The following is a 20,090-nucleotide window of genomic DNA, read 5'->3' as shown; positions in this document are numbered from 1 at the left end:
ATTCAGTATCTATTTATTGATTAGAATCCATGTGCCAGGTACTATTCTGGAATCTGAGGATATAGCTGTGAATAAGTCTATGCTGTCATAAAGGAGAGAATAAATAATAAACAAGTAATCAAAATAAGACAATTTAGATAGTAATAAATGCTTAGAAGGAAACAAAGCAGGATAATGTTATGAGAGTAAACATACTGGCTTTTAGGGAGTGTGGAGTGTTTAGAAAAATCTTGTGAAGGGGAAACAGTTTGAATGAAGAGAAGTAGCTAACCCTTTTGAGATGTATGTCACAACATTTTAAGGTGAGGAAACAGCAAGAGCAGAGGCCATAAGGAGTGAATAGTATTGTGTATTATTTAAACAAATTGAAGGCCAGAGTGGCTGGAACAAAATCAGCAAGAAAGAGTAAGGCTTGGGAATGTCAAAAGAAGTATTCAATATTCAGATCATATAAGGCCCTATAAGCTATGCTAAGAAATTTGGATTAAACCATATTCAGTAAGAGTAGAGTTTTTAATAGACGAGTGGCATGATATAACTTACAGGGTTTTTTTTTTTTGCTTATTTGTTTGTTTGTTTTTGAGACAGGCAGCGTGTCTCTGTTATACAGGCTGGAGTGCAGTGGCTTATTGCAGCTACATACTCCTGGCTAATGTGATCCTCCCACCTCAGCCTCCTGAGTAGCTGGGACCACAGGCATGTGCCACCATGCCCAGCTATTATTACTGTTATTTTTTGGGGTAGAGATAGGGACTTGCTATGTTGTCCAGGCTGGTCTTGAGCTCCTGGGCTCAAACAGCCCTTCTGTCTTGGCCTCCCAAAGTGCAGGAATTATAGGCATGAGCCACTGGGGTTGTCTTTTCACTCTGTTGGTTTTGTCCTTTGATGCACAGAAGGTTGTTGTTTTTTCCTTTATCTTTTTAAAAATAGACATGGAGTCTGTCTATGTTGCCCAGGCTGATCTCAAATTCCTGAGCTCAAGCGATCCTCCTTCTGGGATTACAGGTGTGAGCCAGTTTACCTGGCCCAGAAGTTTTGATGTAGTCCAGTTTATCTATTTTTTTTCTGTTACTGCCTGTGCTTTTGGTATTACGTCCTAGAAATCATTGCCAAATTCAGGGTCATGAAGCTTTTCCTTATGTTTTCTTTTAGGAGTTTTATAGTTATAACTCTTACATTTAGGTTTTTGATCCATTTTGAGGTAATTTTATATATGATGTAAGGTAAGTGCCTTAGTCTCTATATGCTGCTATAAAAAATACCTGAGACTGGGTAATTTATAAATAATAGCAATTTATTTCTCATAGTTTTAGAGGCTTAGAAGTCCAAGATTAAGACACTGGCAGGTTTTAGTGTATGATGAGGGCTGGGTCTTTGCTTCTAAGGTGGCACTTTGAGCACTGTGTCTTCACGTGGTGGAAGCCAAAAGGGCAGAAGAGGCTAAACATTGTGTGAAGACTATTCTTTAAAGGCCTTAATTACATTCACTAGGAAGGAGCCCTCATGACCTAATGACCTCAGAAAGGCCTCACTTCTTAATACTATTGCATTGGAGATTAGGTTTCTACAAGAATTTTAGAGGGGATACAAATATTCAAACCATATCAACAAGTATCCAATTTCATTCATTTTTTTTTTTTTTTCTTTGAGATGGAATCTTGCTCTGTCACCCAGGCTGGAGTGCAATGGTGTGATCTCAGCTCACTGCAACCTCTGCCTCCCAGGTTCAAGCGATTCTCCTGCCTCAGCCTCCTGAGTAGCTGGGATTACAGGTGCCCACCACCATGCCCAGCTAATTTTTGTAGTTTTAGTAGAGACGGGGTTTCACCATGTTGGCCAGGCTGGTCTCGAACTCCTGACCTCGTGATCTGCCTGCCTTGGCCTCCCAAAGTGTTGGGATTACAGGCGTGAGCTACCGCGCCTGGCTCAATTTCATTCTTTTGTATGTTGATATCCAGCTTTCCCAACACCATGGCTTACATTCTTAGAAGAATGAATTGTGATGGGATCAGTATACAGGGCAAGAATGAAAGCAGAGAAATCAGTGAAGATATTACTGAAGTATTCTAGAAAAGAGGGAATGGTGACTTAGAATGATGTGGTAGCAATGATGATGGAGAGACGTAAACATATATGTGATGTATTTAATAGTTAAAGCAGTAGAACTTGCTTTCATGAATGGGATTTGGAGGTGAGGAAATGACAAAATCGAAGATTATTTCTTGAGTTTGAGTGGACTTTGGCGCTATTTATTGTGGTGGGACAAACTGAGGTAGTGATGGGGAAGAGGTATTATTGGCAGTGAGTAGGTAGAATCAAGAGTTCTGCTTTGGAAATGTTAGATTTGAAATGCCCTGTTGGGTATCCAAGTGAAGATTTTAGTTGGACAGTTGGCCCTGTGAGTCTGAAATATAGGAGACCAAGGATAGGGTTAGAGATATAAACACAGGAATTAGTACTATGTTGGTGAGATTAAAAGTCATAGAAATGGATGAAATAATTTAGAGGGAGGAAAGAACACACAGCTGAGCTCTTGGACATTACCAGATTTGTAGGTAGTGCGGCAGAGGATGTAGCAAAGGGGGCAATGAAGAAGCAGCAGCTAGATAGGAGGAAAACCAAGAAAGTGCTGTATATTATTGCAAAAGTTAAGAGAAGAAAATGTTTTAAGAACCTTAAGAACCTTTTCACAGTTATCTTGCTATTTGTATATAGTCCTATAACTTTCCATATTAGATTGTGAACTCTTTGTGGACAGTGTTATGCATGTTTGTATTCCTTACAGTTAGCAGCTTAGAAGTGACTGGCAGAAGTGGATAGTCAAGGATAGTGGATAGTCAAGTGGATAGTGGATAGTCAAGGAGTTTCTTCTCCTTATAAGCACTGCTGGGTCCCCAGCAATGATCAGGCACTGTTCTATGCTTTGGTTATGTAAAGATAAATTATAAATGGTTGGTGCAGTGTCAAATGGAAGACAGATTTGTAAATACATAATTGAAATTGTGTTATACGGAAAGTTTCAAAGTAATAAGTACTAAAGAAGAGACTTATACACGTTGGTAGGGGATTACTTCTATGGAGGGAAAGCAGGTGTGGGATCAGAAAAGGTTTTGTAGTGAGCCTTTACTTTGGTTTAGCTTTGAAGGTAGGTTAGATGGAATATGAAGTGGGACAGTGGCAACAGAGGCAAAGGAGTGTACAGTAACAGGGCATAATGTTTGAGAAAATAGTTCCTGGCCTGGAGTTCTTAGAGTATAAAAGTTTAACAACAATGAGACTGATTTATAAGCCATGCAAAGGTGTTTAGTCTCTTTTGTAGATCATGGGAAGATGGCTGACGGCCGATACCTTGTCAACAATACAGTGATTATCAGATCTTCATTTTAGAAAGATGACCCCAGTGAAGAATGGGCAAGAATAGTAAGACTCATGGAAAGAAGTTGGATTGGAGGCTATTATCATAATCAAAGACATGATCCTGAGTGCCAGTGAGTTTCCAGTGAAGGGCACCGGAAAATGTTACAAAGAAAAACAACTTTTGGCTGGGCGTAGTGGCTCACACCTATAATCCCAGCACTTTGGGAGGCTGAGGTGGGCGGATCATGAGGTCGGGAAATCAAGCCCGTCCTGGCTAACACGGTGAAACCCTGTCTGTACTAAAAATACAAACAATTAGCCGGGCGTGGTGGCGGGCTCCGGTAGTCCCAGCTACTCGGGAGGCTGAGGCAGGAGAATCGCTTGAACCAGGGAGGCGGACGTTGCAGTGAACTGAGATAATGCCACTGCACTCCAGCCTGGGTGATGTAGCGAGACTCTGTCTCACAAAAAAAAAAAAAAAAAAAGAAAGAAAGAAAAACAACTTTTAAAGTTATTTCAGAGGTAGAACGGGCAGTACTTAGTCTATTGGATCTGTAGGATGATGAAGAAGGAAGATATGACTGATATTTCTAGTTTCAGTAACTGGATAAATAATGGTTATGTTAATGGGGCAGAGAATGAAAGAATGAATGATCTCTGGATAAGGGACTATTTTGATAAATTACGGTACATTCCATCCACATGAGTCACTTGAAGCTGTTCTGATTACATAATGGTATACGGTTAAGTAAAATATACAAGTATTATAGTATGACTTCTTAAGTATTTAAAAATATTTTTACAAAACACATGAACATGTACATTTGTGTACATATATATGCACATAAATACTGTATGTGTTTCATATATGCACATAAATACTGTATATGTTTCTATAAGTTTAGATAAATGTAAGGACAGGAACATAAACTACTCATGGTGGTGATGTATTCCGAAAAGTGAACAGGAAAGGGGGTTGGGAGCTTTCACTTGTTGCTTCATTATTAAAGTGTTGCATGGTTTTTAAATGCTATGTAACCAGAAAAATGAATGAAACATCAAGATGGAAATATCCTTCTACCTAAGTGTATATGTCAGTAAATGGACATCTTGAAAACTAAATGATAGAAAGGGATGTTTTGGTTCTCTTGAAAATAGAACACACGAGATTTTTTCTTGGCTGGGTGCGGTGGCTCACGCCTGTAATCTCAGCACTTTGGGAGACCAAGGTGGGCGGATCATGAGATCAGGAGATTGAGATGATCCTGGCCAACATAGTGAAATCCCGTCTCTACTAAAGATACAAAAATTAGCTGGGCGTGGTGGCACTTGCTTGTAATCCCAGCTACTCAGGAGGCTAAGGCAGGAGAATCGCTTGAACCAGGGAGCCAGAGGTTGCAGTGAGCCGAGATCACACCATTGCACTCTAGCCTGGCGACAGAGTAAGACTCCATCTCCAAAAAAAAAAAAAAAAGATTTTTTTCTCTTTATAACTTTGTTCATACTGTTATCTGAAGTATCTTTCTCTCTTTATTGCTTTTGCCCTTTATTTAAGGCTCATCTTCATGGTCTGATTTTCTATTGGAGCTTTTTTTCATCTTTAGTAGATTATTGTGATCTTTGCTTCTACAGAGATATGATGGCAAACATATTCTTATGTTCTAATTTTATTTGTATTGCTTATTTTATAACAAATTCCCACAAATTCTGCAGCTCAAAGCAACTTATGTTTACTATCCTACAATTTCTGTGGGTCAGAAGTCTAGACTCAGCTTAGCTGTATCTTCTGCTTAGGGTTTTACAAGTGTGCAATAAAGGTGTTGCTCAAACTGCATTTCTTTCTGGAGCTTGGGGTCACAAATTTCTTGGCAGAATTCAGTTCCATGCTGTTGTGGTACTGAGTTTCCCATTTTCTTGTTTACTGTCACTGAGAGGATGCTCTCAGATCCTACAGGCTGTCCATACTTCCCGTCTCATGGCCTTGTCACACATAGCCGCTTACTTCTTCTTCAAGGGTGGCAGGAGAATCTCTGCAGTGTGCTAGGGCAGAGCTTTATTACATAAGTACCAGAGTGATTATCTCATCACTGTTGGCATGTAAAGTAACCTAATTAAGGAATGATTATCCCATTATCTTTACCATATTCTGTTTGCTAGAAGGAAGTGCCAGATTCTGCCCAGGTTGAACTCAAGGGGTTGGGATCATATAAAGCCACAACTCACTGGAGGTCATATTAGGGTGTGTCCACCATAGCACTTATGTTAATATGAGTTTCAAGCTGGAAAGGACTCCAGTGTATTCTCTTTTTCCCCAACTAAAATATAATGAAAGGTCATCTTTGCTGCTTAGCCTAGTCTATAATGTAATAGGTGTTGAACAGATGTTGGACAGTGTTTTTAAAAGGCAGAGGCACAAAAATGTTAAAAGATCAGAATTAACACTCAGAAGATTTATTCAGTTATAATGTATATGAAATGATGAAACCTTTATAAAACAGCATAAATTAAAGCTGAGAATATTACAAAGGAAATATTGGCAAGATTTATTGATTGATTAGGGGCCTGAAGGAAGGTGGTAGAGAAGAGGGACTAGACTAGAATAACTTTGAGGTTACTTATTTGGGGACTAGTAGGATAGTGTGCCATTGACTAATCAATTCAATTAATGTTTGAAAGTACAAGGCAATATATTGATGTTAAATTCACAATGTGGTTTTAGGTCTCTAGAGGGAAACTAAAAACCCAAACCAGTATTTCACATCTGTACTCTTGAAAGCCCTTGCTTTCTCTATCTGTAGAATCATAGGAAGTTATTCATTAGTGGGTTTTAAAATTACACTAGGGATTGTTTTTCTCTGTAATGCCTAAATGAGTACTGTTTAATAGCATTTGAAAAAAAATACCCTGATGATGTCACCCCAAAATCATATATAAGATATTGCATTAACTTCTAAAGTAGCTGGAAGACAGTTTGGGGATAGAAGAGAGAGTCTGACAGAGCTGGCGTCAAATTAAAATAGTGTATGTGAGCCTAATAGAGATCGAAACAAAGTGATAGAATGGCAGAAGCTTTTTTATTTTCTTTAAGGATTTTCTGTTTTCCTTTCTTTTGATTATTGATCTTTGTAAAGCTTCAAAGAACAGAGACATATAAGGAGGAGGACTTAAGCCTCACTCACTAGCCCAGATATGTGCATGCTTTTTCTGTAAAAGGCCGGATAGTTCTTTAGGCCTTGCAGTACACATGGTCTTTTCCACAACTGGTCAACTCAGTGTAGTATGGTGATTTGAAAACAGCCATGGATAACACTTAAACAAATGGGCCTAGTTGTGCTCTTATAGAGCTTACTAACCAAAAACTGTTGGCAGGCTAGATTTGGCACACAGGCCTTAATTTACTGACCCCTGTTCTAGATTATTGGCAATTAAAACAAAGTGTATTTTCTTTTATAGGTTCCCTAAGCTCATACTGTTCATAATATTCCTCAGGTTTATTTTCCCTCTTAATGTATATTATGGACATTATTTTGTCAATTTGGAACAATCTACTTTTATTATATGATTGTATATTTTGATTCTTTAAGATTCTCACTTTCATAAATAGTGTTGTAGTGAAATTAATTGATTCACGAGGAATATTTTCCACATGTTTTTCTGCATTGTGGGAACATGTTCATATAGCACATTATTAAGACTGCTGGCTGGGCGCAGTGGCTCACGCCTGTAATTCCAGCACCCTGGAAGGCCAAAGCGGGTGGATCACTTTAGGTCAGGAATTCAAGACCAGCCTGGCCAACATGGTGAAACCCCGTCTCTACTAAAAATACAAAAATTAGCTGGGGGTGGTGACTCATGTACCTGTAATTCCAGCTACTTGGGAGGCTGAGACATGATAATCACTTGTACCCAGGAAGCGGAGGTTGCAGTGAGCTGAGATCCTGTCACTGCACTCTAGCCTGGGCAACATAGTGAGACTCTGTCTCCAAAAAAAAAAAAAAAATTTGTGACAATTGCTTTGGATCCAAGTTTATGTTTGTTCGTTTTTTTGTTTTTTTTTGTTTTGTTTTTTGTTTTGAGACAGGGTCTTTCTTTGTCGCCCTGGCTGGAGTGCAGTGATGCCATCACGGTTCACTGCAGCCTCTACCTCCTGGGCTGAGGTGATTCTCCTGCCTTGGCCTTTTGAGTAGCTGAGACTACAGGTGTGCACCACCATGCTCAGCTAATTTTGTTGTTTTTGGTATTTTTTTGTAGAGAAGAGGTCTCTTTATTTTACCCAGGCTTGTCTCAAACTCCTGGGCTCAAGGAGTCTCTTTTCTAAGTGCTGGGATTGTAGGCATGAGCCACTGTACCTGGCCTTATTTATATCTTAAATGAAAACATTGCTACAAAGTAAGGCAAGTGCCCTGTGGAATGGGAGTAAGTTCATGTCATTGTTGATGACTGCTAGGTGTAACTTTTGTAGGTGGGCATTTTCTAGTGGCAGTTTAGCCACTTTTGTTATATAAATTAAAAAATAATCCTTGCAGGCCATGTATGTTCACACCCATAATTTCAGCACTTTGGGAAGCTAAGGCAGGAGGATCACTTGAGCTCAGGAGTTTGAGGCCAATGTAGGCAACATAGTGAGACCCTGTCTCTACAACAACAACAGAATAACTTGCGGGGTATGATGGCACATGTATATAGTCCCAGCTACTCAGCAGGTTGAGGTAGGCAGATCACTTAAGCTTGGGAGGTTGAGGTTTCTGTGAGCCATAATTGCACCACTGCACTCCAGCCTGGGTGACAGAGCGAGACCCTGTCCCTAAAAATAAAAATAAAAAAAATAATAATAATAATAATTCTATCCCTGCCCACTCTATGTTCCCAACTCCTATTAAAGAAGGAAGTTTAGAAGACCTATACATATCAAACATGTTCCAGATTACATAAAGTGAATCATTCTGTTGATATGTTTATAAGTAAATGGTGTTATAAAAGCACTAATCAGAATGGGTCATTTGTTTATACATCCAAGACATTTTATTAAAAGATTTAGAACTCTGTGACCATTATCTGTGTTCCATGTGAGTCCTCATATGGAGAGGTAGCACTGAAGGTAGCCATTTCTTAATCTCTTAACTTCTAATACCATAGTTTTATTTTTAAAAATTTTTATCTTTATACAAGGCAATTCATACATTTTATATTTTTTGTGTGCTTTTGCTCAATATTGTTAGTGAAATTCATATCGTTATGCATAATATTGATTCTTTTTGTTCCTACTTAGCATTTTACTTCATGAAAGTCCAACATTTTAAAAATTAGTTTTCTTTTTAATGGACATTTGGGTAGTTGCTAGTGTTTGGCTATTGTAAATAATTGCCATAAACATTTTTATTAATCTATTTTGTGATTATAAGAGTCCATGTTACTTTACATCTTTGATATAACTTGGTAATGCCAGCCTTTTAAACATATATAGCCATTCTGTGGAGTATAGTTCATCTTATGGTTTTAAGTTTTATTTCCTTGATGACTAGTAATGCTGAACAACTTTTCATAATCTTATTCACCATTTGGAAATCTTCTTTTGTGAAGTGCTTGTGTACTCTTCCCATTTTAAAAATTGTGATCATTTTCTTTTATTTGTAAGAGGCTTTTTAATATATTTAAGATAGCAGTTCCTCATTGGTTGTAATTATTCCAAGTATATTCTCTCTCTCTGAAATTTGGCTTTTAATTCTCTTAGTGGTGGCTTTCATAAGCACAAGTCTTTAAATTTTGATGTAGTTCATTTTGTCACTATTTTTCTTATGTTTTGTGTATTTTTGTTTGGTGCAGTATGTCTTTACATTGACCCAGTCAGGAAGATGCTCTCTTATGTAATCTTCTAGAAACTTTTTAAACTTCCTGAAATCTTTAGGTCTTATCTAGGATTCATTTGGAATTGGTTTGTTTGTATGGTTTGAGGTAGAAGTCAGGGTTAATTTGTCCATATGAGCATCAGTTGATTGATCTAAGACCAGTCTTTGGAAAAGACCATCTTACTTATGAGTCTTTTAATATCATTATCATTATTATCATCTCTCTTCCCCTCTTCAAGAATGTCTCATGTATTCTTGTTTGTTTATATTTTCTATAGCTTTTAGAATTAAATTTGAACTCATCAGATTATGCAGAAAGACCTGCTAGGATTTTGATTGGACTGTATCTATAAATAGCTTTGTGGAGAATTAATATCTTTAATACAAGCCTTTCCCTTTCATGAACATGGTATACTTTTTTCTTTAAGTTTTCTTTAACTTTTTTTTTTTAACCATTCTTTCTGTTTGACATGCAGAATTCTAGCACATTTTTGTTTCTTTTTCCTACATATTTTGATGATTTTGAATGATTTTCAAAATAGTATTTAAAAATCATTTTTACTTTGTTAGTAACCTATACATATAATCTAGTTGATTTTTGTGTATTTGCCTTAAATCCGATGATGTTCCTAAATTCAATTATTACTTTTAATTGTTTACATATTTCTTTTGGATTTTTTTAGTATTTCAAATAACTAACTTTTAACTTTATCTTTTAAAGTGTATTTTTATTTTCTATTTAATTTCTGTTCTTATCCTTATTTTACTTTCAGTGTTCACTGGCTGTTCTTTTTCTGATTTCTTCAGTTCAATACTTGCATAATTTATTTTGACAATTTTTTTCTTCTTTAGTGTTTTTATTCAGTGTATCAATTTCCCTCTAAGCATTGGTTTAAGGTTTATCTAAATCCACAGATTTTGGCACATTGTTTTTACTGTGTTTTACTGCAAACATTTCTTAATTTCCATTATGATGTATTCTTTTATGTGTGGGTTTTTTTCAGAGGTGCATTCTTTAATTTTTAGACATGAAATGATATTACTTAGCGACTGCTCCGTTAACAGTATTATCACAACTTAGCCTTAAAGAAACATACATTTGTTATCTCAGTTTTTCTCGGTCAGGAATCTAGGCGTGGCTTAGTTGGGCCTCTCCTTCAGGTTCACTTACAAGGCTGCAATTAAGGTGTTGGCCAGAGTTGCAGTCTTATTTGATGTTGACTAGGAAAGGATCTGCTTCCATGATCATGTGATTGTTGGCAGGATTCACTTCCTTTTGAGTCGTTAGACTGAGAGTCTGAATTCCTTGCGGGCTGTTGTCTGGGGCTCTACTCAGCTCCTTGCCATGGAGGCCTCTACACAGGGCAGCTCATAACATGGCAGCTTTCTTTCGCTAAGCCATTAAGGGAGAGCGTCAATAGAGTCTGCTAGCAAGATGCAAGTTACCATCTATTTAATGTAATTAATGAAGTGTTATTCCTTCATTGTTGCCATATTTTCTTGCTTAGAGGCAAGCCCCATCTCCTTCCCACACTCTAAAGGAGAAGATTACATAATGCTGTGGGTACCAGGAGGTTAGGAAAGTCAGTGGTCACCTTAGAGCTTCTTGCAGAGTGATCTGTATCCTGTTATTTCTAGTTTAATTGAAATGTATCAAAGAACATACTGAGTGTGATTCCATCATTTGAAATTCACTGTAAGTTGCTTTGTGACCCCACATTTTGCCTGTTTTTTGTATATGTTCCATGTTTACCTGAAAATAATATTTATTATTCACTTACTGGGTATAATGTTCTTGATATGTAAGTCAGGTCAGGTTAAAAAATATTCTATAGCTTTATATATTCTATATCTGGTAGTAGGCCATATTCTTACGAGCATACAAATTTAGAATCTCAAAATACTAAATTTCTGTATCTCTAGTTCATTTATCCTTTTATTAATTTAACAGGTTTATCTTGTTTCTGTTTGCTTCTCGTATTAATAAAAGTTTATTACCTTTTAGCTTTTAAAAATTGTTCAAGTTTTCTGAAATTATACTTTTCAATCTTTGTTCAACCTTATATTGAAATCGTGTCACTTACAAGCATCATATACTTTAAAAAAATTGATTTGACAATTTTACTACTAAATGTTTACTTTCTATGTATTTCTGATACATTTAAGTTAAAATTTATCATCTTATTATTTATGTCGTTTATATTTGCTCCACATCTTGTGTTTCTTTTTTTTTCCTTCTTTTGAGCTAAGTATTTGTTGCTTAACTTTTTTCCCATTAGCTTGTTGGTTATATATTATTTTAAATACTTTTAGTGGTTACCCAGAGATTGTAGTATGAATATTATAATTAACATCTTACATAAACTGATTCTTTTGCCAATCCATATATGACACAAGAAACTTATAACACTAATTCAGTTGGTTTCTCTTGCCTTGTATGCTGTGGTTATATATTTTAGATTGCAGTATTTTTTAATTCTAGAAGTTATATAATTATTGTAAATATTCAGTATACTTTTAGATTTACCCATGTTTGTCATTTTCATTGCTCTAATTGTTTTCCTTGACTTGTATCAATCTTATATTATTTTTCATCCTTGTGAAGAATGTTGTTTGGCTGGTGACAAATTCTCCCTATTTTATTTGTCATGGAATGTTCTTATTTTGCTTTTGGTGATGAGGAAAAGTTTTCCTCTACCCTCTTAGGTTTTTTGTTTGGGGATCTGTGAATTAAACAGACAAACACAGCTTAGCAAGAAAAAAGACCTATTTTTATTCGTAAGTCTGTCAGAATTCGGCTGGCTGCTGTGGCTCACGCCTGAAATCCCAGCACTTTGGGAGGCCGAGGCGGGCGGATCACCTGAGGTCAGGAGTTCAAGACCACCCTGGCTAACATGGTGAAACCCCGTCTCTACTAAAAATACAAAAATTAGCCTGGCATGATGGCGAGCGCCTGTAATCCCAGCTACTCAGGGGGCTGAGGCAGGAGAATCACGTGAACTCAGGACGTGGAGGTTGCAGTGAGCCAAGATCGTGCCATTATATCCAGCCTGGGCGACAGAGCGAAACTTCGTCTCAGAAAAAAAAAAAAGAATCAGAGAAAAATGTGACTCGAGGAGGGGGTTAGAATTTGGGGTTATATACATACCATTTTAATAGGGTAAAAGTGAGGTAATGAAGGACACATTTGGGAAAGCTAATGATTTTGCGAACAGTAAGTGGGCCCTTAGGAGAATAGTTAAGTGATATTATAGTTTTGTAACAATGTCTATTTAGATAATTTCTTATCCTGGTACTAACTTCTCATCTTTATTGACAATAGTCAGTCTTCCTTGGTTGCAAAACTCCCTGGGAAGGGATTGATGAAAGCTAAATTCTTTTGGGAGCTTCTCCGTTTAGGCGGATGAAGGAAGTTCAGAAAAATACTCTTTTCTTTTTTTTTTCCCACAGCGGTATACTCTTGACCCTTTAAATCTCATTATTGAAGGATACTTTTTGAGGATATAATTCTTTTCTTTCTTTCTTTTTTTCTTTCTTTCTTTCTTTTTCTTTCTTTCTTTTCTTTCTTTCTTTCTTTCTTTCTTTCTTTCTTTCTTTCTTTCTTTCTTTCTTTCTTTCGTGTTTCTTTTCTTTTCTGTCTCTCTCTCTTTCCTTCGTTCGTTCATTCGTTCATTCATTTGTTTGCTCGTTCTGTCGGAGTCTTGCTCTGTCGCCTAGGCTGGAGCACAATGGCGCGATCTCGGCTCACTGCAAGTTCTGCCACCCAAGTTCAAGCCATTCTTCCACCTCAGCCTCCCTAGTATCTGGGATTACAGGCACCCGCCATCATGCCTGGCTAATTTTTATATTTTTAGTAGAGACAGGGTTTCACTATGTTACCCAGGCTGGTCTTGAAGAGGATAGAATTCTTAGATGGTTGGTTTGTTTGTTTTGAGACAGGATCTCTCTCTGTTGCTCAGGCTGGAGTGCTGTGGTGTGATCATAGCTCACTATAACTTGAAACTCATTGACTCAAGTGATCCTTCTGCCTCAGGCTCCTGAGTAGCTGGGACCATAGGCATGCACCACCATGCCTCGCTAATTAAAAAAAACTTTTTTGGTACAGATGGGATCTCACTACATTGCCAAGGCTGGTCTTGAACTACTGGCCTCATGTGATCCTCTCGCTTGGACCTCCCAGAGTGCTGGGATTACAGGTGTGAGCCACTGGCCTGGCCTTTTAGGTAGTATTTTTGTTTAGTATTTCAAATAGGTCATTACATTCTTATCTGGCTTCCATTAGGCTTATTGTTGCTCTTTTGAAGGCCTCTCCTCCTGTCTGCAATTAAGAATTTTTTTCTTTGATAGTTTTACTATTACTGCCTAAGCGGGGTATCCTTAAAAACCCTGCTTGGGTTTTGTAGCACTCCATCAACATATGGCTCAGTGTTTTTTCCCAGTTTTGAAAAATCTTGGCCATTATCTCTTCAAATACTGCTTTTTTTCTAATTATGTGTCTACTCTTTCTTATACTATAGATACGCTTATATTAGATTCTTTTACCTTGTCCTATATGTCTATTATTTATTTTGTTCAATTTTCATTAATTTTTCTTACTATGTTTCAGTCTAGTTGTCATTGACTTATCTTTCAGTTAATTTTTCCTTTATTGGCTGAGCTTAATAACCCAGTAAATCTACTTTTATATATATTATTTTCAGTACTTCTACAGTTTTCATTCTTTACTGGAATTCTCTATTACACAATTAGTTCTAAACATATTAACTACATTTATTTCAATGTCCAGATGTGAGCCAGTTTCTATTTAGTTTTCATTTGTATGATATTGTCTCTTGTGCCTGTTAATTGGTGACTGAATGCTGAAAATTGTATTTTAAAATTGTAAGGGTAAATTTAAGTCTCTGTGATATCTTCCTTTAGAAAGGACTTCCTTTTGGTTTCTGATTAGCAGTTAGACTAATAGCTGATTGTATCAATTTAGGGTCTGAGCTGACTCAAGGCTGGGTTTTTTTTTAAGTTCTTGTGAGAGTTTGGCCTATTTTGTTTGTCTTCTCCTAGTGTGTAGCCCTTCTGAGGTCCTCTGAAAACCTGGGGTTTTACCATGGCCCTCCTGCATTGGTATTTCTGATTTTTTTCTCCCCACCCTGAAAGCTTTGCTTAGCTTTTTGGCTGCCAGTTTACCTAAATACCAATCACCAGATGTTCTCTGAAGGTCTGTTTCAGTGTTTTGAGGCCTGGTCTATTTCTTGTTTTCTGGGGTACACCTGATTCCTGCTGTAACTCTTGGGTAGTCTACCAGAACTCCTCCATCTTGACAGACTGCGAACCTCAATTTTTTTCTGTTTATCTTTGTGAGGCTAGTGACAGGTCTGTGTAGCTTCTCTGTTCTCACTTGGGAATAGCAAATGCTTTAATGTAAAAAGTCACACTGTCTTTTGTGTGCTTTCTTCTCTGTGATATTCACTGGTTAATTTTGGCTGCCTTGGTAACTTTCCAATGCATTTTAAAAGATTAAAACACAGCTTTAATCCAGTATTTTGAGTTGCTTTTGTTACAGGGCTAGTCTGATGGAAGCCAGTCTGCTATTGCCAGAAGGATAACCTTTTGCTGTTGTTACATTCCTCAATTATTTAGTGTGCAAATAATGGTACCTCATTGTGTATGATGTCAAAAGAAGAAAGTACGTATTCCTTCCTCTCCACAGTAAGCAGTGAATAATCATTTATTTTGTGTGTGTATACATATATTTATTTGATAACATTCATTTCTTACAGGTTGCTTAGCCAGACAATGAAGGATCATCTAGTAAGAGTAGCAAATGAAGCTGAATTTATCCTGAGCAGGCAGAGAGCAGAAGATATTCACAGACATGCGGAATTTGAGGTAGGTTACACATGTGGTTGGTGTGCGGAAATTACTGTTTTTTAATGATAATCATGAGAAATTGTCCTGGTAAAATGGCAGGTCCAAAGAAACATAGTATATGTCATCAAAAAATTAAAATCTATGTTTATGGGAGAGTCATGGGGGTTCTGGGAGATAGTACATGTCTCTTTAGCCCTCTTGTCTCAATTTTAGTTGAGCTACCAGAGAAGCTTGATCAGAGAAGCTTCTTGTTTGGCTGATCTAATCTTAATAATCAGAGGTGAGTCTTGGCTCTGATGGTTTTCCTATAAAGAAAACTGGTGAAGCAGTTGTCCCTTTCTGGACAAAACAGAGCTAGTTAGCCAGAAATGAAAATCTCTATGGCAAAGGTAAGATCATCCAGGTTTCTAGAGAGGAGCTGAACACACAGGTGTTAAATTTCTCTGTCTTTAGGGTTTGAGAGCATAATAGTATTTGTAGCTGAGGAAATGAGGGAGCATACACCTCTCTCCTTGGATTCTCATAGGAGAGGACTAAGTGAAAAACCCATCCCGGGACCATTGCTTATCTCAGTAGTTGTGCCTGAACATGTATAAGAAATACAAATTTCTAGCGGAAATTAATGGTTTTGTAGCTATACAAATGGCCTAAATTCACCTAAGGTGAACTAGAAAATTTGACAAGTAGTACATTTGCTATAGAATTGGAAAAATATTTAAAAGCACTGTATGGCTTCTAACATATCAAGAACAGATAAACTCATATGTTGCTGACATTTTTCTGGTACGTTAGAAAAGATGAAAAATCTTCCAAGTGTATTTTATACAACCAGCAAATCTGAAAATTGTTCTAGAAAAATAAAACTCTAGAAGACCAATTTCACTTAAGAATATAAGTACAAAATTTAAACTATAACTTTAAATAACATAATTCGTCAATATAAAGAATGAATTATATAGTATGATGACTGAAAATTTTTACTGGAATTATAAAATTGTTTACTTTAGGATATCTACCTGCAAAATAAATTATATCAACAAATTAAAAATAGAAAAAACATGAAGATATCAGTAAAGGTAGAAAAAAAGTATATGATGATTTTTAGCTGCCAGCCCTATTAAAACTCAGAGAAAAAGATTTATATAAGAAAACAATACAAATATGGTAAAGACTATTAAATATCATTTAAAATGATTAAAGTCATCTCTTTTAAAATCAGGAAAAATGAGTGATACCTACTATCACTGTTGTTAACATATTTTTTGATGTTCTTGCAAGTGTAAGATATAGCTAATATAAATGCTAGTAAAGAAAGGAAGAAGATTACTTTCAAATTTCTAATGCTGTGGTCTGGGAAAATCTAATTCCTGTGTCCTGAGGTGTACCTGGATCTTGAACATTTTTCTACCAGAGTTAATAAGAGAATTTGGTGAGATTATTAGGTATGAGATAGTTATGCAAAAAATTAATAGCTTTTCTTTGGCAGTCAGTAACCAGCTAAGAATGGAAATCAGAAATACAGTGTATTCATAAATATGACAAAAACAATGTTTTGGGCCAAATTCTGCAAGAAAAGTACACATGCTCTTTGGAATGAAGCTACAAAATTTTATTAAAGCAAATAAGATAAAATATAAACTAATTCCATGCTGGATAGTCTGTCTTGGGGTCTTGAGGTATGTGTGTGTGTGTGTGTGTGTGTGAGAGAGAGAGAGAGACACAGACAGAGAATCAGTCTTTTGTTTTGAAATAATTTTGAGGCTTTCAGGAAAGTTGTAAGAATAAAGCAGGAACTCCTATTAACTGTTCTCCCAGATCTTCTGATTGTTAAATTTTTACATTTATTCTCTTTCTCTTTATGCTTTGTTTTTCTGAATTTGAGAGTAAATTAAAGTCAGGATTCCCTTCTACCTCAAAATACTTCAGTGGAAATTTCCTAAGGACATTCTCTGTCTTAATCTGGTACAGTTATCAAAATCAGAAAATTAACATTGGCAGGGTGCTGTTACTTAATATACCAACATTACTTGTATTTTTCCAGTTTTCCAACTGGAAAAAGACTCCATACTGTCTTCTATAGCCAAAGAGAGAAAATTTTACATCACAAAAATGTTCATTTTTCTCAAGTCAGTATGTAAACTCAGTGCATTATCCATTAGTAAAGCATTCCATTAAAATAACAGTAGAGTTGATTTGGCATTTAAATATTCTTTATAACAAATTTAAGACACACAAATATTATATTTGGATATTTAAATATTCAGTTAATGTGGGAAAATAAATGCTTTAATGTAGTCCTACAATTTGTGAAAAAGTAATGAGGATGTACTTGCCTCTCCAGAAATTAAAACACCACTAAAAAGACGGCATATATTAAAATTCTTCCAGATGAAATAAGCAATAGGGAGGAAGATGACATCGTAAATACTTTAGAATCATATTTGGAAAACTGTAAAAGTAGAACTTTTGGGCATATGTGTGAATTTGGTAACCAAAATGTAGGATATTTAGAAAGTAGAAATACAAAAGTAGACATCTATTACTACCTATAACATTAAGTGGAGGAAAGATACCATCGACAACTTGAAAAACATAATGCATATGACTGATAAATGATTAATATATTCACTGTACTAATAATTCTTAAAAACAACCCAATAGACAGAAAGTCAGACGATATGAATAAGAAATTCACAAAAGAACCTAACAGTGACCAGTAAACATATGAAAAGGATTCCTATGTAAAGTAGAGAAATTATTAACTATCAATTTTCCATTCTTCTATTGAGAGAAAGTAAAAAGAATGATAACATACTGGTGAAGTGAATAAAGGAGATGAAATGGGCAATGCTGTTCTTTTGTATTGTTAACGGAAAGTACATTTTTAGTCTTAAGGGAAAGCAATATAGTCATAGCTATTAAGAGAATTACATTGACACTCACAAACATGCAAATACCCATTTACCGAGTAATCCTATTTTTGTGAATATATCTGTTAGGAATTAAAAATAATAGTATTTAAAGATAGGTACACATGGCTATTTATTGCAGTATTGTATAAAATTTAGCAAAATAATAGTTATGGAAAAAACAAGGAAATGTTTCTTTAAATAAAGGAAAATTATTTTCTGAAAGAATAGAAGGTTAATAAATTATGAAAAAATTAAGAGGTTGATGGCTTCAGTTTTTAAACATGAGTTTTGTCATAGAATTCCACCCAGCCATTTTAGTTAATTCTTTTCAGTGTAATTATGTCATTGATTTTTTATTAATTCTTTTCTTTGTAATTGTGGGTACATTGTAGGTACATATATTTATGTAGTACATGAGATATTTTGGTATAGGAATGCAGTGCATAATAATCACATCATGGAATATTGGGTATCCATCTCTTCAAGTGTTTATCCTTTGGGTTACAAAGAATCCAGATACACCATTTTAGTTGCTTTAAAATGCACAATTAAATTATTATTGACTATTGTCTTCTGTTGTGCTATCAAATATTAGATCTTACTCATTTGTTCTATTTTTTTTATGCCTATAGATCATCGTCACCTCCCCGTGACACCCTCACTTCCCTTCCTAGCCTCTGGTAACCATCCTTCTATTGTCTCTCTGAGTAAAACTGTTTTGAACTCAGAGTTCAATTGTTCAGAGTTCAACTGAACAAGTTCAATTGTTTTGATTTTTAGATCCCACAAATAAGTGAGAACATGCAATGTTTGTCTTTCTGTGCATAGCTTATTTCACTTAACATAATGATCTCCATTTTCATCCATGTTGTTGCAAATGGGAAAGAATCTCATTCCTTTTTATGGCTGAATAGTACTCCATTGTGTATAAGTACCACATTTTCTTTATCCATTCATCTTTTGCTGGACATATAGGTTGCTTCTAAATCTTAGCCATTGTAAACAGTGCTGCAACAAACATGAGAGTACAGATATATGTTCAATATACTGATTTCCTTTCTTTTGGATATATACCTAACAGTGGGATTGCTGGATCATATGGTAGCTCTATTTTAGTTTTTTGAGGGACCTCCAGACTGTTCTCATAGTGGTTTTTACTAATTTACACTCCACCAATAGTGTATGTGGGTTCCTTTTTCTCCACATCCTCGACAGCATTTGTTATTACCTGACTTTTGGATACAAGCCATTTTAACTCGAGTGAGATGATATCTCATGGTACTTTTGATTTGCATTTCTGTGATGATCAATGATGGTGAGCACCTTTTGTTTTGTTTTGTTTTTTGAGACAGAGTCTTGCTATGTTGCCCAGGCTGAAGTACAGTGACATAATCTTGGCTCACTGCAACCTCCACTGCCCTGGTTCATGCGATTCTCATGACTCAGCCACCTGAGTAGCTGGGATTACAGGCCTGTGCCACCACACCCGGCTAATTTTTGTATTTGTAGTAGAGATGGGGTTTCACTGTGTTGGTCAGGCTGGTCTTGAACTCCTGGCCTCAAGTGATGTGCCTTCATCAGCCTCCCAAAGTGCTGAGATTACAGGTGTGAGTCACAGTGCCCGGCCCTTGGACACCTTTTCTCTTCTCTTCTCTTCTCTTCTCTTCTCTTCTCTTCTCTTCTCTTCTCTTTTCTCTTTTCTTTCTTTTCTATTTTTTTTTTTTTTTCTTTTCACAGCCTCACTCTGTCACCCAGGCTGGAGTGCAGTGATGCGATCTTGGCTCACTGCAATCTCCATCTCCCTGGTTCAGGGGATTCTCATGGCTCAGCCACCCGAGTAGCTGGGATTAAAGGCCTGTGCCATCATGCTTAGTTAATTTTTGTATTTTTAGTAGAGATGGAATTTTACCATGTTGGCCAGGCTGGACCCAAACTCTTGGCCTCAACTGATCTGCCGGCTTTGGCCTCCCAAAGTTCTGGGATTACAGACATGAGCCACTGCACCTGGCCTGAACACCTTTTCATGTGCCTGTTTGCCATTTGTATGTCTTCTGTTGAGAAATGTCTATTCAAATATTTTGCCCATTTTTAAATTGGATTATTATTTTTT

General features: G+C 36.3%; 1 protein-coding gene across 3 annotated transcripts in view; it reads left to right on the top strand.

Moving 5' to 3' along the window:
* The window catches only part of LRBA (LPS responsive beige-like anchor protein), a 764,782-nt gene that overhangs the window by 276,730 nt on the left and 467,962 nt on the right, over positions 1 to 20,090 (top strand). For all 3 annotated transcript variants that reach the window (XM_054484859.2, XM_054484861.2, XM_054484860.2), the window contains exon 36: positions 14,978 to 15,086. In XM_054484859.2, coding sequence (XP_054340834.1) covers positions 14,978 to 15,086 — 109 coding nt within the window. The remainder of the gene's footprint in view (positions 1 to 14,977; positions 15,087 to 20,090) is intronic.

Source organism: Pongo pygmaeus, chromosome 3 (genome assembly GCF_028885625.2).
Source record: "Pongo pygmaeus isolate AG05252 chromosome 3, NHGRI_mPonPyg2-v2.0_pri, whole genome shotgun sequence".
Classification (NCBI taxonomy): domain Eukaryota; kingdom Metazoa; phylum Chordata; class Mammalia; order Primates; family Hominidae; genus Pongo; species Pongo pygmaeus.
This window is presented reverse-complemented; position numbering and strand designations above follow the sequence as displayed.